We start from the raw sequence: 18,252 nt of genomic DNA, 5'->3' as shown, positions 1-18,252 counted from the left end.
GAGACAATGAGCAGGTGGTTGGTATTGCTAATCTGTGATTTAGGAGGGAAATCTGGGTTTTTAGAGGTTCAACAGTTGTGTGTCCAAAAGTGTTGTGAGAACCAGTGAGATCCCTTACATGGAAAGAGACATTTTTAGTGGAAGCACTTTGCAAGAGTTGGGCAGCAGCTGCTATCACCTAGGGAATGTGTCCAAATGCAGATTCCTTGGTTCCACCTCTAGACATTCTCAGCAGGTCAGGACCCAGGAATCTGTTTTTTTGTCAAGCCCCACAGAAGACCAGGGTGCCAACAGTCTTGGGTTATACTTTGAGAAATACTACTATATGGAGAATTTCTTCCTCTTGTTCTTATTCAAGATAGTTTTCCCAACAATATTATTAGTATTTTAGATGGAGTGAAATATCTTACATTCATAAAGACTTTGATTTGAAGTTGAATTTGTAAAAAAAAAAAATATGGGGAATTATTTGGCGTATTCACTGGGTTCCATAGAGTTGTTTTTTTCCTAATAAATGTGTGCTCAATTTCTCAAGAAGATTGTTCTAAACAAAGCTTAGTAAAAGTGATGTATAATCACGGTAACTTTGGAAGTAGAACCTTGACTTCCTTCAGCTTTAACGAGCTCCTGAGATGAGCAAGTGCTGTGGTAGCCCTGTGTGGAAGCTGCCTGTGATCGCCTTAGCCTGTCTGTGTGATCTGATATTTATTCTTACATTTAAGTGGAAATAGCATCTTCCCTTGAAACTAATCAATTTTGGCAGTTAAGATTTTCTTTGGGTGTGTGGAAGAGGGCACCAACATTTCAAGTACATTTTCTTATCCTCAGATACAAATAAAAATGTCTCAGAGTGATTTCTTGTATTTTTATGAAGCCGAAGGATAAGGAAGTATAAGGAAAAAGTTCATATATATTTAAGAAAATTTGAGTACTTTGGTGGAAATTGTAATTAAGTCTAATTTTTTAACTGAACTTTTGACTTTAAAGTATTTTTGTTTATAATTTTATGTCTTCTACCCTCATGATCTTAGAAGAATTGCCAATGAGACACTATCTTTATAGTAGCCTAGTAATAAAGAAAAAAATAACTATAATTGAACCCCCTCAGACGCACACACTATTATTAGTTGGTTTTAATTGTGATCAAATAGTTATCTTTAATATTTTTCATTATGTAAGGGTAAAACATTTTGTAGTTAATATGAAGAGTATCATTAATTTCTATGCAATTGTAAAATTATATATAAAGCATGGTTTGTTAAAAGTCCAAAGCTGGGCACAATAGCACTGACCTGTAATCCAAGCTACTTGGGAGGCTGAGGCAGGAGGATCACAAGTTTGAGGGCAGCCTGGGCAATTTGGTGAGACCCTGTCTGAAAATAAAAAGGGCTGAGAATGTAGTTCAGTGTAGAGCATTTGCCTGGCACGTGTGAGGCCCTGGGTTCAATCCCTAGCACCATCAAAAATTTTAAAAAAATTGAGAAAAGAAATGGATATTTTCATTTTACATAATACTTATGGCTATTTAGACATGTGGTATATTAGTTATAGAAAAATTCATGAAAGTATGATTTCTGGTTATAAAGTTCTTAATAATGTGAACCTTATCAAATATACAAACATACATATGTTTGTATTTCTTTTCAGAACAAGTTGAAATCATTGACTTCCAAAGGAGCAACAAATGTAATTTCAGAAGACATATTAAAAGGTGAAGATTCCTTGTCAGCTGACACAGGACAGTCCCATCAGCCAGAGGACCTGCATGGTGCCACCGGAGTAGAGCCCGCGGAGTCAGAGGAGGAGCCCCCTCATCAGATGGACGACCTGTCCACGAGCTTAGATGACCTCAGTGTCACCTCACTGCCGGAGGCCCCTGTTATTCGTCCACACCAGGACTATAATTTAGTGAATTCTTTGTTAAATCTCACCAGAAGTCCTGTGAGTCGTCCTCTTGACTTTTTCTCTTTAACATGATCACAATAATATGCATGTAAAGTAGAGAACATCAGACCTGGTGGCATAGAGCTATGATCCCAGCAACTCTGGAGATGAGACGGGAATCTCAAATTCAAAGCCAGCCTCCGTAAGTTAGTGAGACCCTGAGCAACTTAGCAAGACTCTGTCTCAACAAAAATATAAAAAGGGCTGAGGAAGTGGCTCAGTTTTAAGTACCCCTGGGTTCAATCCCAAGTAATGAAAATAAATGTAAAAATAATGTAAAACACTGAATCCTTTTATATTGAATTTTTCCAGCTTGATGTGTGTCTAGTTCACGACTTGGAGGGTATGTCTTTCCCCTTAGGATGGCCGAATAGCTGTGAAGGCCTGCGAGGGCTTGATGCTGCTGGTGAGTCTGCCTGAGCCGGCGGCCGCCAAGTGCCTTACTGAGAGCACTTGCTTGTGTGAGCTCCTGACTGACAGGCTCGCCTCCCTGTACAAGGCCCTACCTCAGTCGGTGGACCCGTTAGATATTGAAACCGTGGAAGCAATTAACTGGGGGTAAGCACCATTCTTTGTATTTTCCCCTAAAAGTGACTTCTTATACCTACATTCAAAAAAATGTTTTTATTTCACAATGATAAAAATCTTTAGTTTTGATCATTACTAATGACACTAAATGGAATATGGAGGCATACATTAAATTTATCGAGTGGTAACAAGGTGGTGTGGGGACAGTCCAGCTGTTATATAGTTGAGGTACTTTTATTTTGTCTATTATGCTCATCAGTTTTTGAGGGTTTACATTAAGACCAGGAACTGTGGTATGGTGTAGTGGCCACGCCCATAATCTTAGCTACTTGGAAGGCTCACAAGTTCAGGACCAGGCAATTTAGCAAGATACTGTCTCAGAATAAAAACTGAAAATGGCTGGGTATGCAGCTCAGTGGTAGAGCTCCTGTGGATTCAATCCATAATGCCATGAAGCAAACAAAAAACCAAACAAACATACCCAGTATCTTTACCTGGTTCTTTTTATTAAAAAAAAAAAAAAAAATCTAAAGGAGGACTCTATTTTTTCTGATAAATGACTCACACAGCCTCTACAGCAGTCTCGTATGTCTTGTGGCCTGCTTGAGTGGAATGTCTCCTACTTCATTCTTTCATTCCTCTTCCCACCTTTGTGGACTCCCCACTCGATTCTTATAAGAATATATGATTATTGTAGAACATTTTATAAGTTCTTAAAAAGCAGCATAAACAAAACTACTCATAATCCCACCACCTATTAACAGCCTGCTATTTTGACATGATTCCCTTTTATTGTTTTTCTCCAGATGTTTGACCCTTCCTTGTTTTTCATGTGCTTTTCCATCCAGACTGTGTTCTGTCACCTTGCAGGTAGACATTGGGACTGGATTGCATTTTAAGGCCAGAAGAGCAGCTGGGCAGCCGCTTTCTCTTTACAGATCCTCTGTTGCCCCCTTTCTTCACATCCCAGCAGCTGAGAACCTCCCCCTTTCACCGCCATCCCTTGGTCAGACTGCTGGCAGAAGCATGAGGCGCTGTGTAATTGTTTTTTCTCCTGCTCCATCCTGCTTTAGTCTCTTTTCCCTCTTAGGGGTGAAAATGATTTACATCTTTGATTTAAAAGGTTTTCTCTTACCTGTGATTCTGCCAAAAGTCCCCTGTGATTGTCATCCAGCATTGCCTCTGTGGACATGCCATACCGTGTGTTCTGAGTTCATTTTATAGTGAACATCCCTGTGCCCTGGCATTCCCATGAGTGCTGCATAAGCTCCTGCCCTCGAGTAACTCCGGCTTGTTGTTTCCCTCGTGTCCACAGCTTGGACTCGTACAGTCACAAAGAAGATGCTTCAGCATTTCCGGGAAAACGAGCCTTAATTTCATTTCTTTCCTGGTTTGATTATTGTGATCAACTCATTAAGGAAGCGCAAAAGGTTTGAAGTTTTTAGTTTTTTATTGATAAATTTAGAATATGTCAACTAAGTAATCTGTTTGAATCCATAATTTATATCCCCAAGTAGATCTTAATTGTCTTAGGATTCTATGTTTAGTTAAATAAACTTTTAAAAATTGTATGTGTATGTGTGTACTACAATTCTGGACCCAACCAAAGTTCAAGTTCTGTCCTTTTCTGTTTCTTTGAGTATTCTAGTATAGTGCTAACAAACACTGACTTCACAACATTGTCTACCTCTGGTTCTCCTTTTGGGGAAGATGTTAACTTCTTCCCCAAGGTTATTGGGATAATGTTTTCATTCTGTTCCTCTTATTTTGGGAAATTAAAAAAATGTGAATAATCAAATAGCTAACTTCTAATTTAGGTTTTTGGTTGATAGGCAAGCATTTACTTTCTTTTTTTTTTTTTAAAGAGAGAGTGAGAGAGGAGAGAGAGAGAGAGAGAGAGAGAAAGAATTTTTAGTATTTCTTTTTTAGTTCTCGGCAGACACAACATCTTTGTTGGTATGTGGTGCTGAGGTTCGAACCCGGGCCGCACGCATGCCAGGCGAGCGCGCTACCGCTTGAGCCACATCCCCAGCCCCTAAGCATTTACTTTCTATGTTGACTTGGGGAGTGCAAACTGATTTGCTGATATTACAAATTAATCTCTTTCCCTTAAAAAATAATTACGCTCATACTATATTCTAGACTGCTGCTGTTGCTCTTGCCAAAGCTGTTCATGAAAGATTTTTCGTTGGTGTTATGGAACCTCAGTTAATGCAGACGTAAGTACCTTCTTATCTTAAAAAAAAAAAAAAAAAAAAGACTGTCGTTTCTGCCCTCTAATGTCCTGTTTGTTGTGCTCAGTTCTGAGATGGGTATTCTGACATCAACTGCTCTGCTTCATCGTATTGTTCGGCAAGTAACCTCTGATGTATTGCTTCAAGAAATGGTGGTTTTTATCCTTGGAGAGCAGAGGGAACCAGAAACTCTGGCGGAAATTAGCAGACATCCTTTAAGACATAGGTTAATTGAGCATTGCGATCACATATCTGATGAGGTAAGTTGTGTAATGATTTAGTATTGGGCTTGGATTCTTTAAAGTACTGATTTTAAAATATGTGTGAAGATATTTTTCAGTCAGCTTTTATCAACTTTGGTTTCAGATAAGCATCATGACATTGAGAATGTTTGAACATCTTCTGCAAAAACCCAATGAGCATATTCTTTACAACTTAGTCCTAAGAAATCTTGAAGAAAGAAACTATACAGAATATAAACCTTTGTGCCCAGAAGATAAAGACGTGGTAGAGAATGGCTTAATAGCAGGAGCAGTGTAAGTATGTGTTTGATTCTGTGAGTTGAATGTTCACCTTGGAGACAGAACTTTCTTAGTTCTTTCCTTATGCTTAAGAAGTACCTCTAATAGCTTACAAGTTTTAAAAGTAAAATCCAGAAGTCCTGATACTACCATCCTTTAAAATTGTAAGACATTCATTAAACCTCATAACAAAATTAGCATAGTCTTGATATTGTTAGTATAAAATGGTAATTTGTTTATAAAAGATATTATTCCTCAATTTTTTATATTAGAAAAATTATGTAATTTTTTTCAGAACATAGCAAAGACCCTTTGGTTTAGAAAATGTCATAATAATTTTTTTATGCATCATTAAATTAAACATAGAGATCTGGAAGAAGATCCATTATTTACTGACATTCCACCAGATAATATTTTATCAAACCAAGAGTGGCTTAACTCTTCACCTCCTGCTACTCCAGACCACCCTAGAAATGATGGGAAAACGGAAGTCCATAAAATTGTAAATAGGTGAGTTGCTATATAAATTTGACTTATATCTCATTTATTTGTTTTTATAATATATACTAGCTCTGCTCCTAGATTGTTTAAAATATATTCAAAACTCAATCTCCTTCAGATAGTATGTCAGCTTTTTAAATTTATTATATAGCCCATGACAGCCTAGGAGTAGCTGTGGATGCTGAGAGAACAGCTCTGCTTAATAGAAAAATAAATCTAAAAATAGTAGTGGTTAATCGAATCCTTGAGTATCCAGGTTTATATATGTAAAAGACTTAATTTTAAGTAATTTCCAATTATAAAAACATTTGAGAATAGCCAATTTGACAAACTGTGCTTATTAAGCATATGTTAAACAGGATATTCCTTGTTTTTAGTTCATGATTTTACAGTTTTTTTAAGTACCTTTTCTGTGGCAGTTTTCTTTCTTTCCCCTGTCCTTTTAGTGCTGTCACTGATATGCCTGGGTATGGCAGTTGATGTTAAAAAAAAAAAAATTGCATGTGGCTCAAATGAAAAATTGTGGTGCATAAAAATTTCTGAAGTTCAATTACTTAAAAGCTAGTTTCCTGAGATTAATAGATACCATGGCAATCTGTCATTGTGAAGCAATCTAAAAAGAAAACCAAAAGTCTCTTTTAGGCTTACTTCTAGCTCCAGTGGAATTAATCATTGTTTAATAAAACTTTAAATAATCTGGAAATCTGATTCATAATAAGGACTTAAAATATAATTTTATTTTTCAAGTTTCCTTTTGTTTTTTTGTTTGTTATTAGGTACCAGGGATTGAACTTGGGGGCACTCGACCACTGAGCCACATCCCCAGCCCTATTCTTTGTATTTTATTGAGAGGCAGGGTCTCAGAGAGTTGCTTAGCACCTCACTTTTGCTGAGGCTGGCTTTGAACTCACAATCCTCCTGCCTCAGCCTACTGAGCTGCTGGGATCATAGATGTGTGCCACTGCACCTGGCTCCAATTGTTTTTAACGCTTGAATAAACTTAAGATATTACTAGATACTTTAATAGATATGAAAATACTATTGGATTATGAGAGTATTTCTGTTTTTAATTATGGTCTTTTTTCATTCAAGTTTTCTCTGTCTGGTCCCGGATGAAGCAAAATCATCCTACCATGTTGAGGGCACTGGATATGATACCTACCTCCGAGACGCTCACAGGCAGGTCAGTGACATAATTAATTTTTGGAAATGAGATCTAAGTGCACTTGCATACCTTGTCACATTGCCTAGTTGCCCACAGCCATTACCCCAAATCAAGTAGTCCAGTTGTGACCTTACTTTGCATTTTAACTAACTGTGGTTTCTATTTCAAGTTTTCTCTATGCTCTGTTAATTTTGTTTGTTTCTCTTTAAGTTAAATTTCGCCTGGATCCATTTCCCCTATTGATCCTACACATGATAGCGTGATAATTCTGCCCACCCCCCACCCTGGTGCCCAACTCTCGGGCTGTTACCCGCAATTCCCAGCCTCTAGTATTTGACATGTGTTGCTCCACTACCCACCTCGCTCCTTTCTTCTACCTTTCTGAAGCTGCTTTCTCCAAGATTTACTCTTAATTATTAAATGGTCTTCTCTCATTCTGATTTCCTTTCTATAGCATTTTACATTGAAAAATGTAAAAAACAAATACCACTCCTTTAACAAATATATATTAAGATAAAATTCACCATTTTAACAATGTCAAAGTATACAATGCGTGACTTTTAGTACATTCACAGTGTTGTGCACTATCATCACTCACTCACTTCAGAACATTTTTGTCACTCACCTGACTGAGTTAAGCAGTCCCTTTCATGTTTCCTCTTCCCACTCCTCCTCCCTGGCCTACCCCCTGGGCCACCAGTCTGCTTTCTGTTTCTGTGGCTTTGCCTCTTCTGCTATCTCCTATCAATGGGATCGTACTATATGTAGCCTTTTTAAAAAAAAAATTTTTTTTAAATCTTTATTTTGTTTATTTATTTATTTATTTAATGTGGTGCTGAAGATCAAACCCAGTGCCTTACATATGCGAGGCAAGCGCTCTGCCACTGAGCCACAACCCCAGCCCCCCTCTATGTAGCCTTCTATGTCTGGCTTCTTTTATTTAGCCTGATGTTTTTAATATTCATTCATGTCATAGCATGCATCAGTACTTTGTTTTGTGGCTTCAAATATTCTATTGAATATTCATGCCTACAAATCATCATCTAGTCTAAAATCAGATTTTTATGCAAATTTTTAAGAGTTTATAGTTTTAGCTTGTGCATGTACAGTTAGGTGTTTTTGTTTTTTGTTTTTTTTTTGTACAGGGATTGATCTCAGGGACACTCAGCTATTGAGCCACATATCCCACCCTTTTCCGTATTTTATTTAGAGACAGGATCTCACTGAGTTGCTTAGTGCCTCACTGTCACTGAGTTTGCCTTTGAACTCATGATCCTCCTACCTCAGCCTTCCAAGCCTCTGATGTTACAGGTGTGCACCACTGTGCCTGGCTGTTTTTGTTTTTGTTTTTGTTTAGTCTGGGGATTAAATGCAGGGGCGCTCTACCACTGAGCTCTACTCCCAGTCTTTTTGAGACAGGGTCTCACTGAGTTGCCTATGCTGTCCTCAAACTTGTGATCCTCCTGCTTCAGCCACCTGAGTCTCTGGAATCACAGACCTGTACCACGTGCCCCCAGCTCTTTTTAGGTCTTTAATCTATTTTGAATTAATTATTGTATATAGTGTGGGGTAGGGTAGATATCCAGTTGCCTTAGTGCCATTTGTTGAAAAGTTCGTTCCCATGTATTGGCCATAAACATAAGGTTCATTTCAAGACTCCATTTTGTTCTACTGGTCTATGTTTCTGTCCCTATCCCAGGACTGTCTTGATTATTGTCTGATTATTCAATGTGAAATTAAGAAGTATGAGTCCTCCAACTTAGCTACTTGTAGTTCCTTGTACTTCCAAATGAATTTTAGAATTACTTTGTCCATTTCTAAAAAGAAAAAAATGGGGGGGCACTGTTGGAATTTTATAAGGATTGTACCGAGTCTATAGATGTATTTGGGGAGCAGAGCCATCTCAACAATATTGAATCTTCCCATTCAGGAGCACGGGATGGCCAAGATTCTTCAACAGTATGCCCTAGTTTTCAGTATACAAGTCATGTACTTCCTTTGTTAAATTCATTCCTAAGCATTTCATTATTTTCAATGCTATCATAAGTGAAATAGTTTTGTGAATTTTATTTTCTGATTTTTCATGCTAGTGTATAGAAAACAACTGATTTTATATATTGATCTTGTATCTGCAACTTTGCAGAACTTGTTTAGCCCCTCCTATTTAAAACATTAACCTTCTTAGGGCTTCTGCAGCAAAATTATAGTTATATAATACACCAATTAAAAAATAAATAAATTGAAGGAAGACCAATAGAGAGGAGAAGAGGGGCGGGGGGGAGGAGGAAGGAAGGGGAGGAGGTAGTACTGAGAATTAAATGAAGAAAACTGTTATGCATTTTGGAGTATGTCAAAATGAATCCCACTATTATGTACCTCTGTGGTGCACTAAAAAAATAAATAAATAAATAAAAAGTGCTCAAATCTGACATGAAAATAACTAATGATTAAATGCTTTAAAGAAAGAGCAAGAGCACAGTTATTAAAGGAAGTATCTTCTCCATGTTAAACCTGCCTTTCCCACCAGCGTATACTGGTGACCGCAGGTGAGAGTCCTCCTTTTGCCCCTCCTTGTTGGGTGTCACCTGCCCCCTAACTGCCTCCTCCCCTAGGGTACCTCACCCATTCAGATGCTTCTTTATATGCCTACTTGAGGAAGTCACTTATATTCTATGTCAATGTGGTTTTTCTTAGTTCTTTAATGATCCAAATGCTTTCCCCCCTAGTTCCGGGACTACTGTGCTATCTGCTTAAGATGGGAGTGGCCTGGGTCTCCAAAAGCATTGGAAAAGTGCAATTTAGAAGCAGCTTTTTTTGAAGGTCATTTTTTGAAAGTTTTATTTGACAGAATGGGCCGAATTCTTGACCAGGTAATGCATTTTAAAATACTAATCTTTGTATTATTTTGTTAGCATTTACCATGGTACAATCTCAATCCTTGTTTAGATTTTTCTGTTAAGTACTTCTGTTGTTTTCTTAGTTTTTCCACTAGATGACTTTTGCATATGGATTAGTTGCCAAGAGCTGGCGAATTTCTGATGCATTGAGTATGCTAATGGCCTAGTGGCCATCACTTGGCCTACTAGACACCACAGAATTGTGTATCTTACTCCTCATGTTGTGGTGACTTCCTTTCTGAGTAACTTAGCATTTTAGGTATTACAGTCGGTGAGTAAAAAAATACTTGTCAAGCTTAGTTCAGAAGACCCCATATGTCATTTCAATAGAATCTTGAACACTCTGATCTCAGTGCGATAATGAACTTGTGTCTTCAGACTAGAATTTATGAAGGGAGTGGCCTGGTTCTTTATGAATTTATGATGCTCATTTTCATAAAGGAGAAGAGAAATAAAAAAGGTTAATTTACTAAATTGCTCAAAAAGTGGATGGAGATTGCCATCAGCCAATATCTTGCAACTGTCATGAGAAATGAATTCCGGTTATAGACTCCTTCCTCCCTCTCTGACAAACAGTGACAATAGAGTTTTGCACACCGAGATTGAGATGCACTTGAAATAAAGCAGCTGGCACATGCCTCAATATAGAAGCTGAGTTAATCAATTTAGAACTAACTTTAAATTTATATATCAAAGTGCTTGCTCTTTTGGCATTAGAGTTAAATACTTGTGAGAGCATCAGGAGTTACAAAGGAAGTTTATTCCACAAGCAGACTTCCTTTAGTGACCAGAAAGTAGGAAGAATTATAATTTAAGAAGTATTTCACTAGGTTAGCATCTTCAATCATGCTTGCTTCCCGCAGTTACCAATAAAGAGACCAGGTCCTTGTTTTAACTACTTAATAGCATGTGGGCTATTTCTAGCATTTTGCTGTTGAAGCCAGACAGCCCGAGTCTGCAGATCTGGCGTTCCTGAGTGTGGTCTGGTGTTGCAGCTGTGTAAATCTCTTGGGTGGCCGGAATTCATCACTTGATTGTTGTTTTGCTCTAATTTGCCAGGATTAGTTTGAATCTGATCAAGCTAACAAGCAAGAGATATTAACAATCAGCATGGAGTTAGTGATCTTTGGATATTTTGACCAAAAGCACTAAAAAAGGAATCTAAATTTTAAATAGTTGTTTGTGGCTTGAATTGAAAAATCCCCCAAGTGGTCATCACACTTGGGTGTTCTTCCTCTGGTTGGAGAGTGACACAGAAGAAGTCCCTGGAGAGAATGTCCGAAGGCTTGGAGCTCCCCGCAGAGCTGATGTTCCTCCTGTCACCCCATAGCATAGCAAGACAGAGTTCCAGTGTTATTTTATAAATGAGGAGTCCCTGTTTTATATAACTTAGAGCTAGTAAGCTCTGAAGCCCAGCCTGACACTGTTATTCTTTAGCACCTTGATTTTCCAAGCATTTTTGGTAAGAACCTGGGCAATATGATCTCAAAGACAGTGCGTGAGTCCAGGGTACTCAGTGTATTGGATTTTATTTCATTTTCTTTCTCTTCTAAATGTTTTTTTCTGAGAATGATATGTACTTGCATTTTCATAGGGTGAATCCCCAGCAAGGCCAAGGTAATGAAGCTGGTTAAACATTCAGTGTGGATAGTTAGTAAAGCACCAGTGTGTCCTAGTGTGGAGCTGAGAAGTTAAAGAATCCAGTGTTCACAGACACTGTTGTGTTGTCACATGTAGTATTGTTTTTAGCTGTGGTGATTTTAAAAACATAGTAAAATGCCAAAATCCACAACATATAATGTAAATAAAGTCAGGAAAAATAAGGAAGCCAAGTCCTGTCCTGCTCCAAGAATGAAGAGTGTGAGCTTAGGTGGGGAACTTGGTCATTTGTCCCATTCCATACTGTTACAGTGAGATTGATGCTACTTGACCTAATTTCCTACTCAAATTTGCTTGTAAGAATTAAATGAAATAAGCAATTTAAAAGACTTCTAAAATATAAATCGTTGTTTAAAACAGGTATATTTAGAAATTTTAGAGAATTATCAATTGAGATTTTTAAAAATAGTTTCCATCTTGTTTTGACTATCTGCATATTTATCCTTTAGTAGAGGGTTGACTGCTGGTGACAGCAGTGTGCTTTTCCTTTCTTTTCTTTTTTTTTTTTTTGGTGCTAGGGATTGAACCTTGGTGCACTTTACTGCTGAGTTCTATTTCCAGTCCTTTTTATTTTTATTTTGAGACAGGGTCTTGTTAGATTACTAAGGCCAACCTTGAACTCTTGTGATCCTTTTGCCTCAACCTTCCTAGTTGCTAGAATTATACTCATTCACCACAGCACCTGGCAAACTGCTTTCAAGTCAAAGATTATCGTCCCAAAATTCAGATTTTATAATCAGTGTGAGTTCAGTAAAAAAAATGGACCAAGTCCTTTTGACATATCAGAGAATCTGATTAACTTTCCTTTCAGGTGAATACTGTATAAAGCACAAAATAAAGGGATCCTAAATAATAGATATAAACACTACTAACAGCCCCCCAAATATCAACTTGTTTTAAGGTTATTACCAATACAAAGAAGAGACCAATTCAGAATATAGTGAGATAATTCTGTTCTGCTGAAAATAATTTTATTTTGACATCATTAAGAAATAATCTGGGCCAGGCACAGTGGCACACACCTATAATCCCAGCTGCTCAGGTGGTTGAGGCAGAAGGACCATGAGTTCAAACCCAGCCTCAGCAATTTAGCAAGACCCTAAACAACTCAGTGAGACACTGTCCCTAAATAAAAAATACAAAAAGGGCTGGGGATATGACTCAGAAAGTTTCAAACCAAAGTAGTACCATACAGAGAAATTACAAAATCTAGATCATAAAATAGCCTTATTTAAAGACAAATAATGGTGGCACCTACAAGTGGCAGGCTTTAGAGATACAAAAATCTTAACAACCTGAAATGAAGAATGTACAATTCTGGACTTGTTATATTTTAAATTATTTTGTCCCCACTTTTTATCAAATGCATTTTTAAAAATTTATTTTTATAAATCATTTCTTTTTACCTAAAATACAATTTAATTGTTTATTGAGTCTTGAAGAAAACTATTGTATCACAAATATTATCAAGTAGAATAAACTCTTAAACTCTATTGTAAATACAAATTTCCTTTCATTTTTCTTGCTTAAGGCTACATTTTTGAAAAAGAGTGACTTGGATAATTTTTCTTCTTTTAAAACATCCACATTCAAGAGTTTTATAGTAAGAAAGACTAAGATTAGACTTCAGGTCTACGAGTTGAGATTTTGCCCATAAAACAAAAGATATTCAGTATAATGTCTAAGATTCTCCTGTAAATGTCAGAGATTCACTTCTAATTGATATTCATTATGATCAAGGGTTTAAAGGCTGCTCAGAGGATGAGAATAAAGCTTCCAGTTCCCACTGCTAATGTTAAACTTGGTCCTAAATCACCCTTCCCTTCCCTGAAATGCCATCTCTGTTTCACTCACCTAGGTTCTCATCCAGCTCAATTTTGTTTCAGCCAATTGGTTCATTTGGCTCCTTGGAAAAAGAAAACTGGAAGGGTCAAGAGGTTTCTTTTGAAAGTTCTAAGCAAATAACAAGGACTTGTTTTGTCTAGTAGATCTTTTGCTCTGATGTTGACACACTGTAAAGTACTTTCAGGCTGGCTTCTATGAAGAATAAATGGAAATTAACAACCAGAATTCAAGTAAAGTTGTGTATTATATACACAATATGTCTGAGGAACTGTACTGGATAGGTGTACAATTGCAGGGAGAGCGGATTTCATGTGGTTGCTAAGCTGCTCCTTGTCTGCAGGCGCCATTTTGAATCTCCTCAGGACCTGGAGTTATAGAGTAGCAGCCATTTCTATCCCATCCACTTCTATTCTGTTGATAAGGCTCTGTGATTGGACTTTATCTTATTGTACATGTGCTTTTGGTAATTGGCAATCATTGGATTATCGAGGGGGGAATATAATTTCTGGAATAAAGTGACCCTATCTAAGAAGATGAATACCTTCTCTTCTTTGATCTTGGACTTAATATGTCCTCTGTGGTTTGTAATTAATATTATATATGACACACTGGTGGGTTTGATGCCCTCTTGAACTTTGTCTCTATATACGCTTCCTATTTTTTGTTTTTTAAGTTTTAGGACTGTGCTATATGTGCTTTGATGAAAATGGTCAGAGGTAGTTTGGTTATAGATATTTTCATTGAAGAACAACATGTAGAGGATGGATTTTTCTTTCTCAGAAAGACAAATCCAAGTGGTAAATTAGGTACATAGAATGTGTATGTTGTACATTACTCTTGCTGTCTTTCTGTCCTTCTGCACAGCCATACGATGTGAATTTACAGGTGACCTCAGTGTTGTCCAGACTTTCCCTCTTCCCTCATCCACATACACATGAGTACCTTTTGGACCCCTACGTGAACCTGGCCTCTGGTTGTCGATCCCTCTTCTCTGTCATCGTCAGGGTGAGTCTCACTCTCTTATGTTCTCTGGCATGGCTGAACCTTTTCATATCACTGTATGTAGTTAGTGACACCCAGTGAAGAGTATTGTGTATCTATTGTTTTAAAGCAATTATTATACATTCTGAACTACTACAAAATGTGGGAGTGGGAGACAAATTTATTTGCTTAAACAATATATATAATTTTAATACTTTAAAGAACAGATATGAGTTGTTGGTCAAAGATGGTTACAGAGTAGTGAAAATTGGGGTTCTCTATTTGTGACAGGGAGAGAGGATTTTATCCAAGAACTTTTATGTAGTTGATTTCAGGAGCTGAGCTCCCTATCTCTGCTGCAGGTTGTTGGTGACCTTATGGTTCGAATTCAGCGTATTCAAGACTTCACCCCCAAGCTGCTGTTAGTCAGAAAGCGGTTGCTTGGTTTGGAACCTGAAGGTCCTATGTAAGTCCAAATTCTATGTGCTCAGTGATCCAAATATTTCGCCCAATGTTAAGATCTGTTGATAGTCAATCTGTCCTCTGTTTTTTCTCTAGTATCGACCACATCACGTTGCTAGAGGGTGTGATTGTGTTAGAAGAGTTCTGTAAGGAGCTGGCGGCCATCGCATTTGTGAAATACCACACTTCCTCCACACCATGACTGATGTCTTTCAAGTCACTAGGGATCCGGACGATTGTGTACAGTCCATCAGAAAAGACAGTTCCACCCTGTCGAGAGAGGACAAAAGCCTTTTTAAAGGAAGTAAACTGCACAGAACCGTTAAGAACCATTGAGTGAACACGTAATAAAATGCGGCAACCTGTTTTGTTGCTTTATTTATCACAGTGGTTCTCTCTATAGATTTGCACGTTGTTGAACCCCGGAAGCAGTTGAGGGACTTGCAGGAAATAAGGCATTTCCAACAACTGTGTGAAAGCTGCACAATTTCTGATGTCACGATTTTGATGATACTTCTGTTTTTTTAATATCCTTTTAGGCAGCAAGGCATTTACATTCTCTGGGACTCAAATGCTTATATTCTTTTGGATTAATAAGCAGCAAAAAAATTACTAATTTTATAACTTTTTAAGGTTAAGATTCTTATCAAACAAAAATATTTAAAAAACTGTAAATGAGAAAAAATATATATGATTCAGGAACCAACAAAGGAATTGAGTTAATTATAGGAGATAAAAATGTGTAGAGCAACATTAACTTTCTTCAGCTTTTCTAAGAATAACAGTTTAATATGATAAATTCTTGATTAATATAATATATATATTTTTAAAGAAATGTTCTTTTACTCCTCTGTGCACATAGCCATGTTAGTGGTTGATTTCCATGTCTGGGTCCCAGTTGATTTAAATTGTCATTTTTTGCAGCAACATCGAATTTATGCTTATCATTGGTAGCATTTGCTAAAATGATATTTTTTTAACCCAATTAAATTAACACATACTGGGTTGAGAAGCTTTTTTCCCTCCCTTTCTGAAAATTGCTGATGAAATTGCTTTATAATTTGTTTTTGTTATCGAAGCGTGTCCAGGTGGGGAACCAACTGATAACTCTTAGCAATCAGAATGCCAATGGCCTCTTACTGTTTACATTTTTTTCATTTTGTTGGGTTTTTTTTGCTAGTCTGCAATGATTCTAAAGAGATTAAACAAACAGTCTTTTGAATGTCCTGTTTACATGTTAAAGGATTGTGGGAATTCGGGGTGTCCAGGAGTGGGCACACATGGGGTGACAAGTTTAGCCAAGCTGCGCTGTGCACAGCATGCCAAGTGGGCTGCACAACTTGTTTGCTATGTCTTTCTTTTCTGTCTTTAAATGATACTTATCCCTCAGTTGTCACTTTTAAGCTTTTTTTTTTTAAGTTGAAATATTAAGCAGCAGCACTTTCCTCTGCATCTTTCCATTCACTAATATTTGGAGAAGAGACTGTCACGTTCCAGCTGGAGAGACGTGTCTCTACTCTCCTGAGAAGCCCTTTTATGTAGCATGTTTGCATATACACATCATGTGGCCATGTGCTTAGAAGCATGTTTTACACTTATCTGCTTACTTTGTTGTATTACTATTTCTGATTTACTTTATAATTAGTTTTTACTATTAAGAAAAAAACTATATCATGAATAGTCTCAGCTTTACAATGTGCACCATTGTTAAAACAAGAAGACTTTATCTCTAATTTGATGCAAATCTTTCTTAGCTCATAAGAAATGCATTAAGTAAAACAGTGAAGCAAAAAAAGTGAGAGAGTTACTTCATGCAGGATTTTCTTCCAGCGATTTTGAGTGATAGGAAAACATTCAGTTTGCTATATTTATTGTAGTTTACTCAAGGAACACTTCAACGTCTCCACTATAGGTGGTAGTTACAATCTACAGATGTATTTAAAATAAGGCATTAAGAGATATTAGATATTTCTTAATGTTTTTGTAGTGTTTAATAGGTGTAGTAGCGATGATATTATGTCTCAAACCAAATATGTTCTTATCCTTGATTTCACAGAGGGACCTTATAGCTAATTCATGAACCAAGCTCAGAAAAGCTTTAATTCTTATATTTGATATACGTATGCTGCTTCTGAAAATGTAATTTTCCTAAGTTATAATGACTTTTATTTGTGCTCAGCTAAGGCTTAAGTTTTAGTTTTCTTCTTTCTTTTCTTTTTTTCATATTTAGTTCAGACCTAGAGTCAGCACAAGTTATCACAGTGAGTTGAATTTGTTAACATAGTACAACACTAATCTTTTCCTCACTGTTTCTCAGAAGCTGAATACTTCAGTTATTCAGTACTTGCCACAACAATGACTAAAATGCACTGTGTTGCATAGAAAGTGCCACCTCAAACATTGATTGCCATAGCCAAGTTCCAAACTGCATTTTAGCCCTGCTTCACATTTGTATAAATAGGTAGGCACTTTTTTTTTTAACATTCTAAAAGTATAGTCATTGGGTTTATTTTTGTTAATGAGCCACGTTCTTTACTTGATAGAACTCAGATTTGTCTTAGCCAATGTCATGGTAGAACTCACATAACCCATTAATGTTCTCATAATGCATCTGTTTGTGCAATATGGAAGCTGTGAGTGGATTCATAGCTTTTTGGTTTAATTGTACATTATTGTGTTGTACATGTGTATATATATGTGTGTGTATATATGTGTGTGTGTATATATATATATATATGAGGACCAAAATCCTTAGCTTGCTTACACTGTTGCTAGTGTAAAGATTGTTACACTTAATTTTACGGGGCACAAATTATGGAATTTCTTTATAAATTCATGGTAACATTTCATAAATTATTGTATTACTATACAATTCAACATTTAATTATGAAGTTCTTAGGTATTGACAGAAGAAGTTACAGTGAAGTGCTAAAACCACAAATTGTAATTACACTTTGGGTTGTACAATATGTCAAAATATGCATGTCATTGTGACACTTGGTATGTTAAAACATGATAATCATACTTCTGGGCCCTGTAAAATAGTGTTACTGTAATACTCTGTTGGCCTCCTGCTTTGTTTACATTAAACAGAGGATATTTAGTAAATTTTTCTATGAACGTTGTGTAGGTTACTGACAGTGTTATCAAGGTCTGGACTTCTAGGGAAAAGCTATTCAGATGGCAATTGTGTACCTACCCTCTCTTCAAAGGAGGTTGCAATCAGGTTCAACTTTTTGTGCTAACAATGCATGCAGGACTAAGAGGGATAATTAAAAAAAAAGAATAAATACTGTAACTTAAAACAAAATATTGTCTTACATTTTTGTAGAATTCAAATCAGAAATGCTTTATCTACTGATAAGTCTTAAGCAATGGTTCTTAACTTCACCCTTGATAAAGAGACAGTCCACACCAATCAATGGATCACTGCAGTATTGATTCTAGGGAGAGAAAAAAAAGAAATACGTAAATATTTATGGAGGAGGTCTGTCTAGCCTAACAATTTCCCTGGG

At 36.8% G+C, this 18,252-nt stretch overlaps 1 protein-coding gene across 1 annotated transcript in view; it reads left to right on the top strand.

The window, feature by feature from the left end:
- Fhip2a (FHF complex subunit HOOK interacting protein 2A) overlaps window positions 1-18,047 on the top strand; it is a 36,776-nt gene extending 18,729 nt beyond the window's left edge. Inside the window, exons 6-17 of the mRNA XM_078045036.1 lie at window positions 1,648-1,941; window positions 2,306-2,502; window positions 3,788-3,902; window positions 4,615-4,691; window positions 4,774-4,966; window positions 5,073-5,242; window positions 5,594-5,737; window positions 6,821-6,911; window positions 9,620-9,763; window positions 14,159-14,299; window positions 14,638-14,741; window positions 14,834-18,047. Of these exons, the coding sequence (XP_077901162.1) occupies window positions 1,648-1,941; window positions 2,306-2,502; window positions 3,788-3,902; window positions 4,615-4,691; window positions 4,774-4,966; window positions 5,073-5,242; window positions 5,594-5,737; window positions 6,821-6,911; window positions 9,620-9,763; window positions 14,159-14,299; window positions 14,638-14,741; window positions 14,834-14,939 (1,776 nt within the window). The 3' untranslated portion in view covers window positions 14,940-18,047. The remainder of the gene's footprint in view (window positions 1-1,647; window positions 1,942-2,305; window positions 2,503-3,787; window positions 3,903-4,614; window positions 4,692-4,773; window positions 4,967-5,072; window positions 5,243-5,593; window positions 5,738-6,820; window positions 6,912-9,619; window positions 9,764-14,158; window positions 14,300-14,637; window positions 14,742-14,833) is intronic.
- The last annotated feature ends 205 nt before the right edge of the window (window positions 18,048-18,252 follow it).

The sequence above is a fragment of the Ictidomys tridecemlineatus genome, chromosome 1 (assembly GCF_052094955.1).
Source record: "Ictidomys tridecemlineatus isolate mIctTri1 chromosome 1, mIctTri1.hap1, whole genome shotgun sequence".
NCBI lineage: Eukaryota > Metazoa > Chordata > Mammalia > Rodentia > Sciuridae > Ictidomys > Ictidomys tridecemlineatus.
This window is presented reverse-complemented; position numbering and strand designations above follow the sequence as displayed.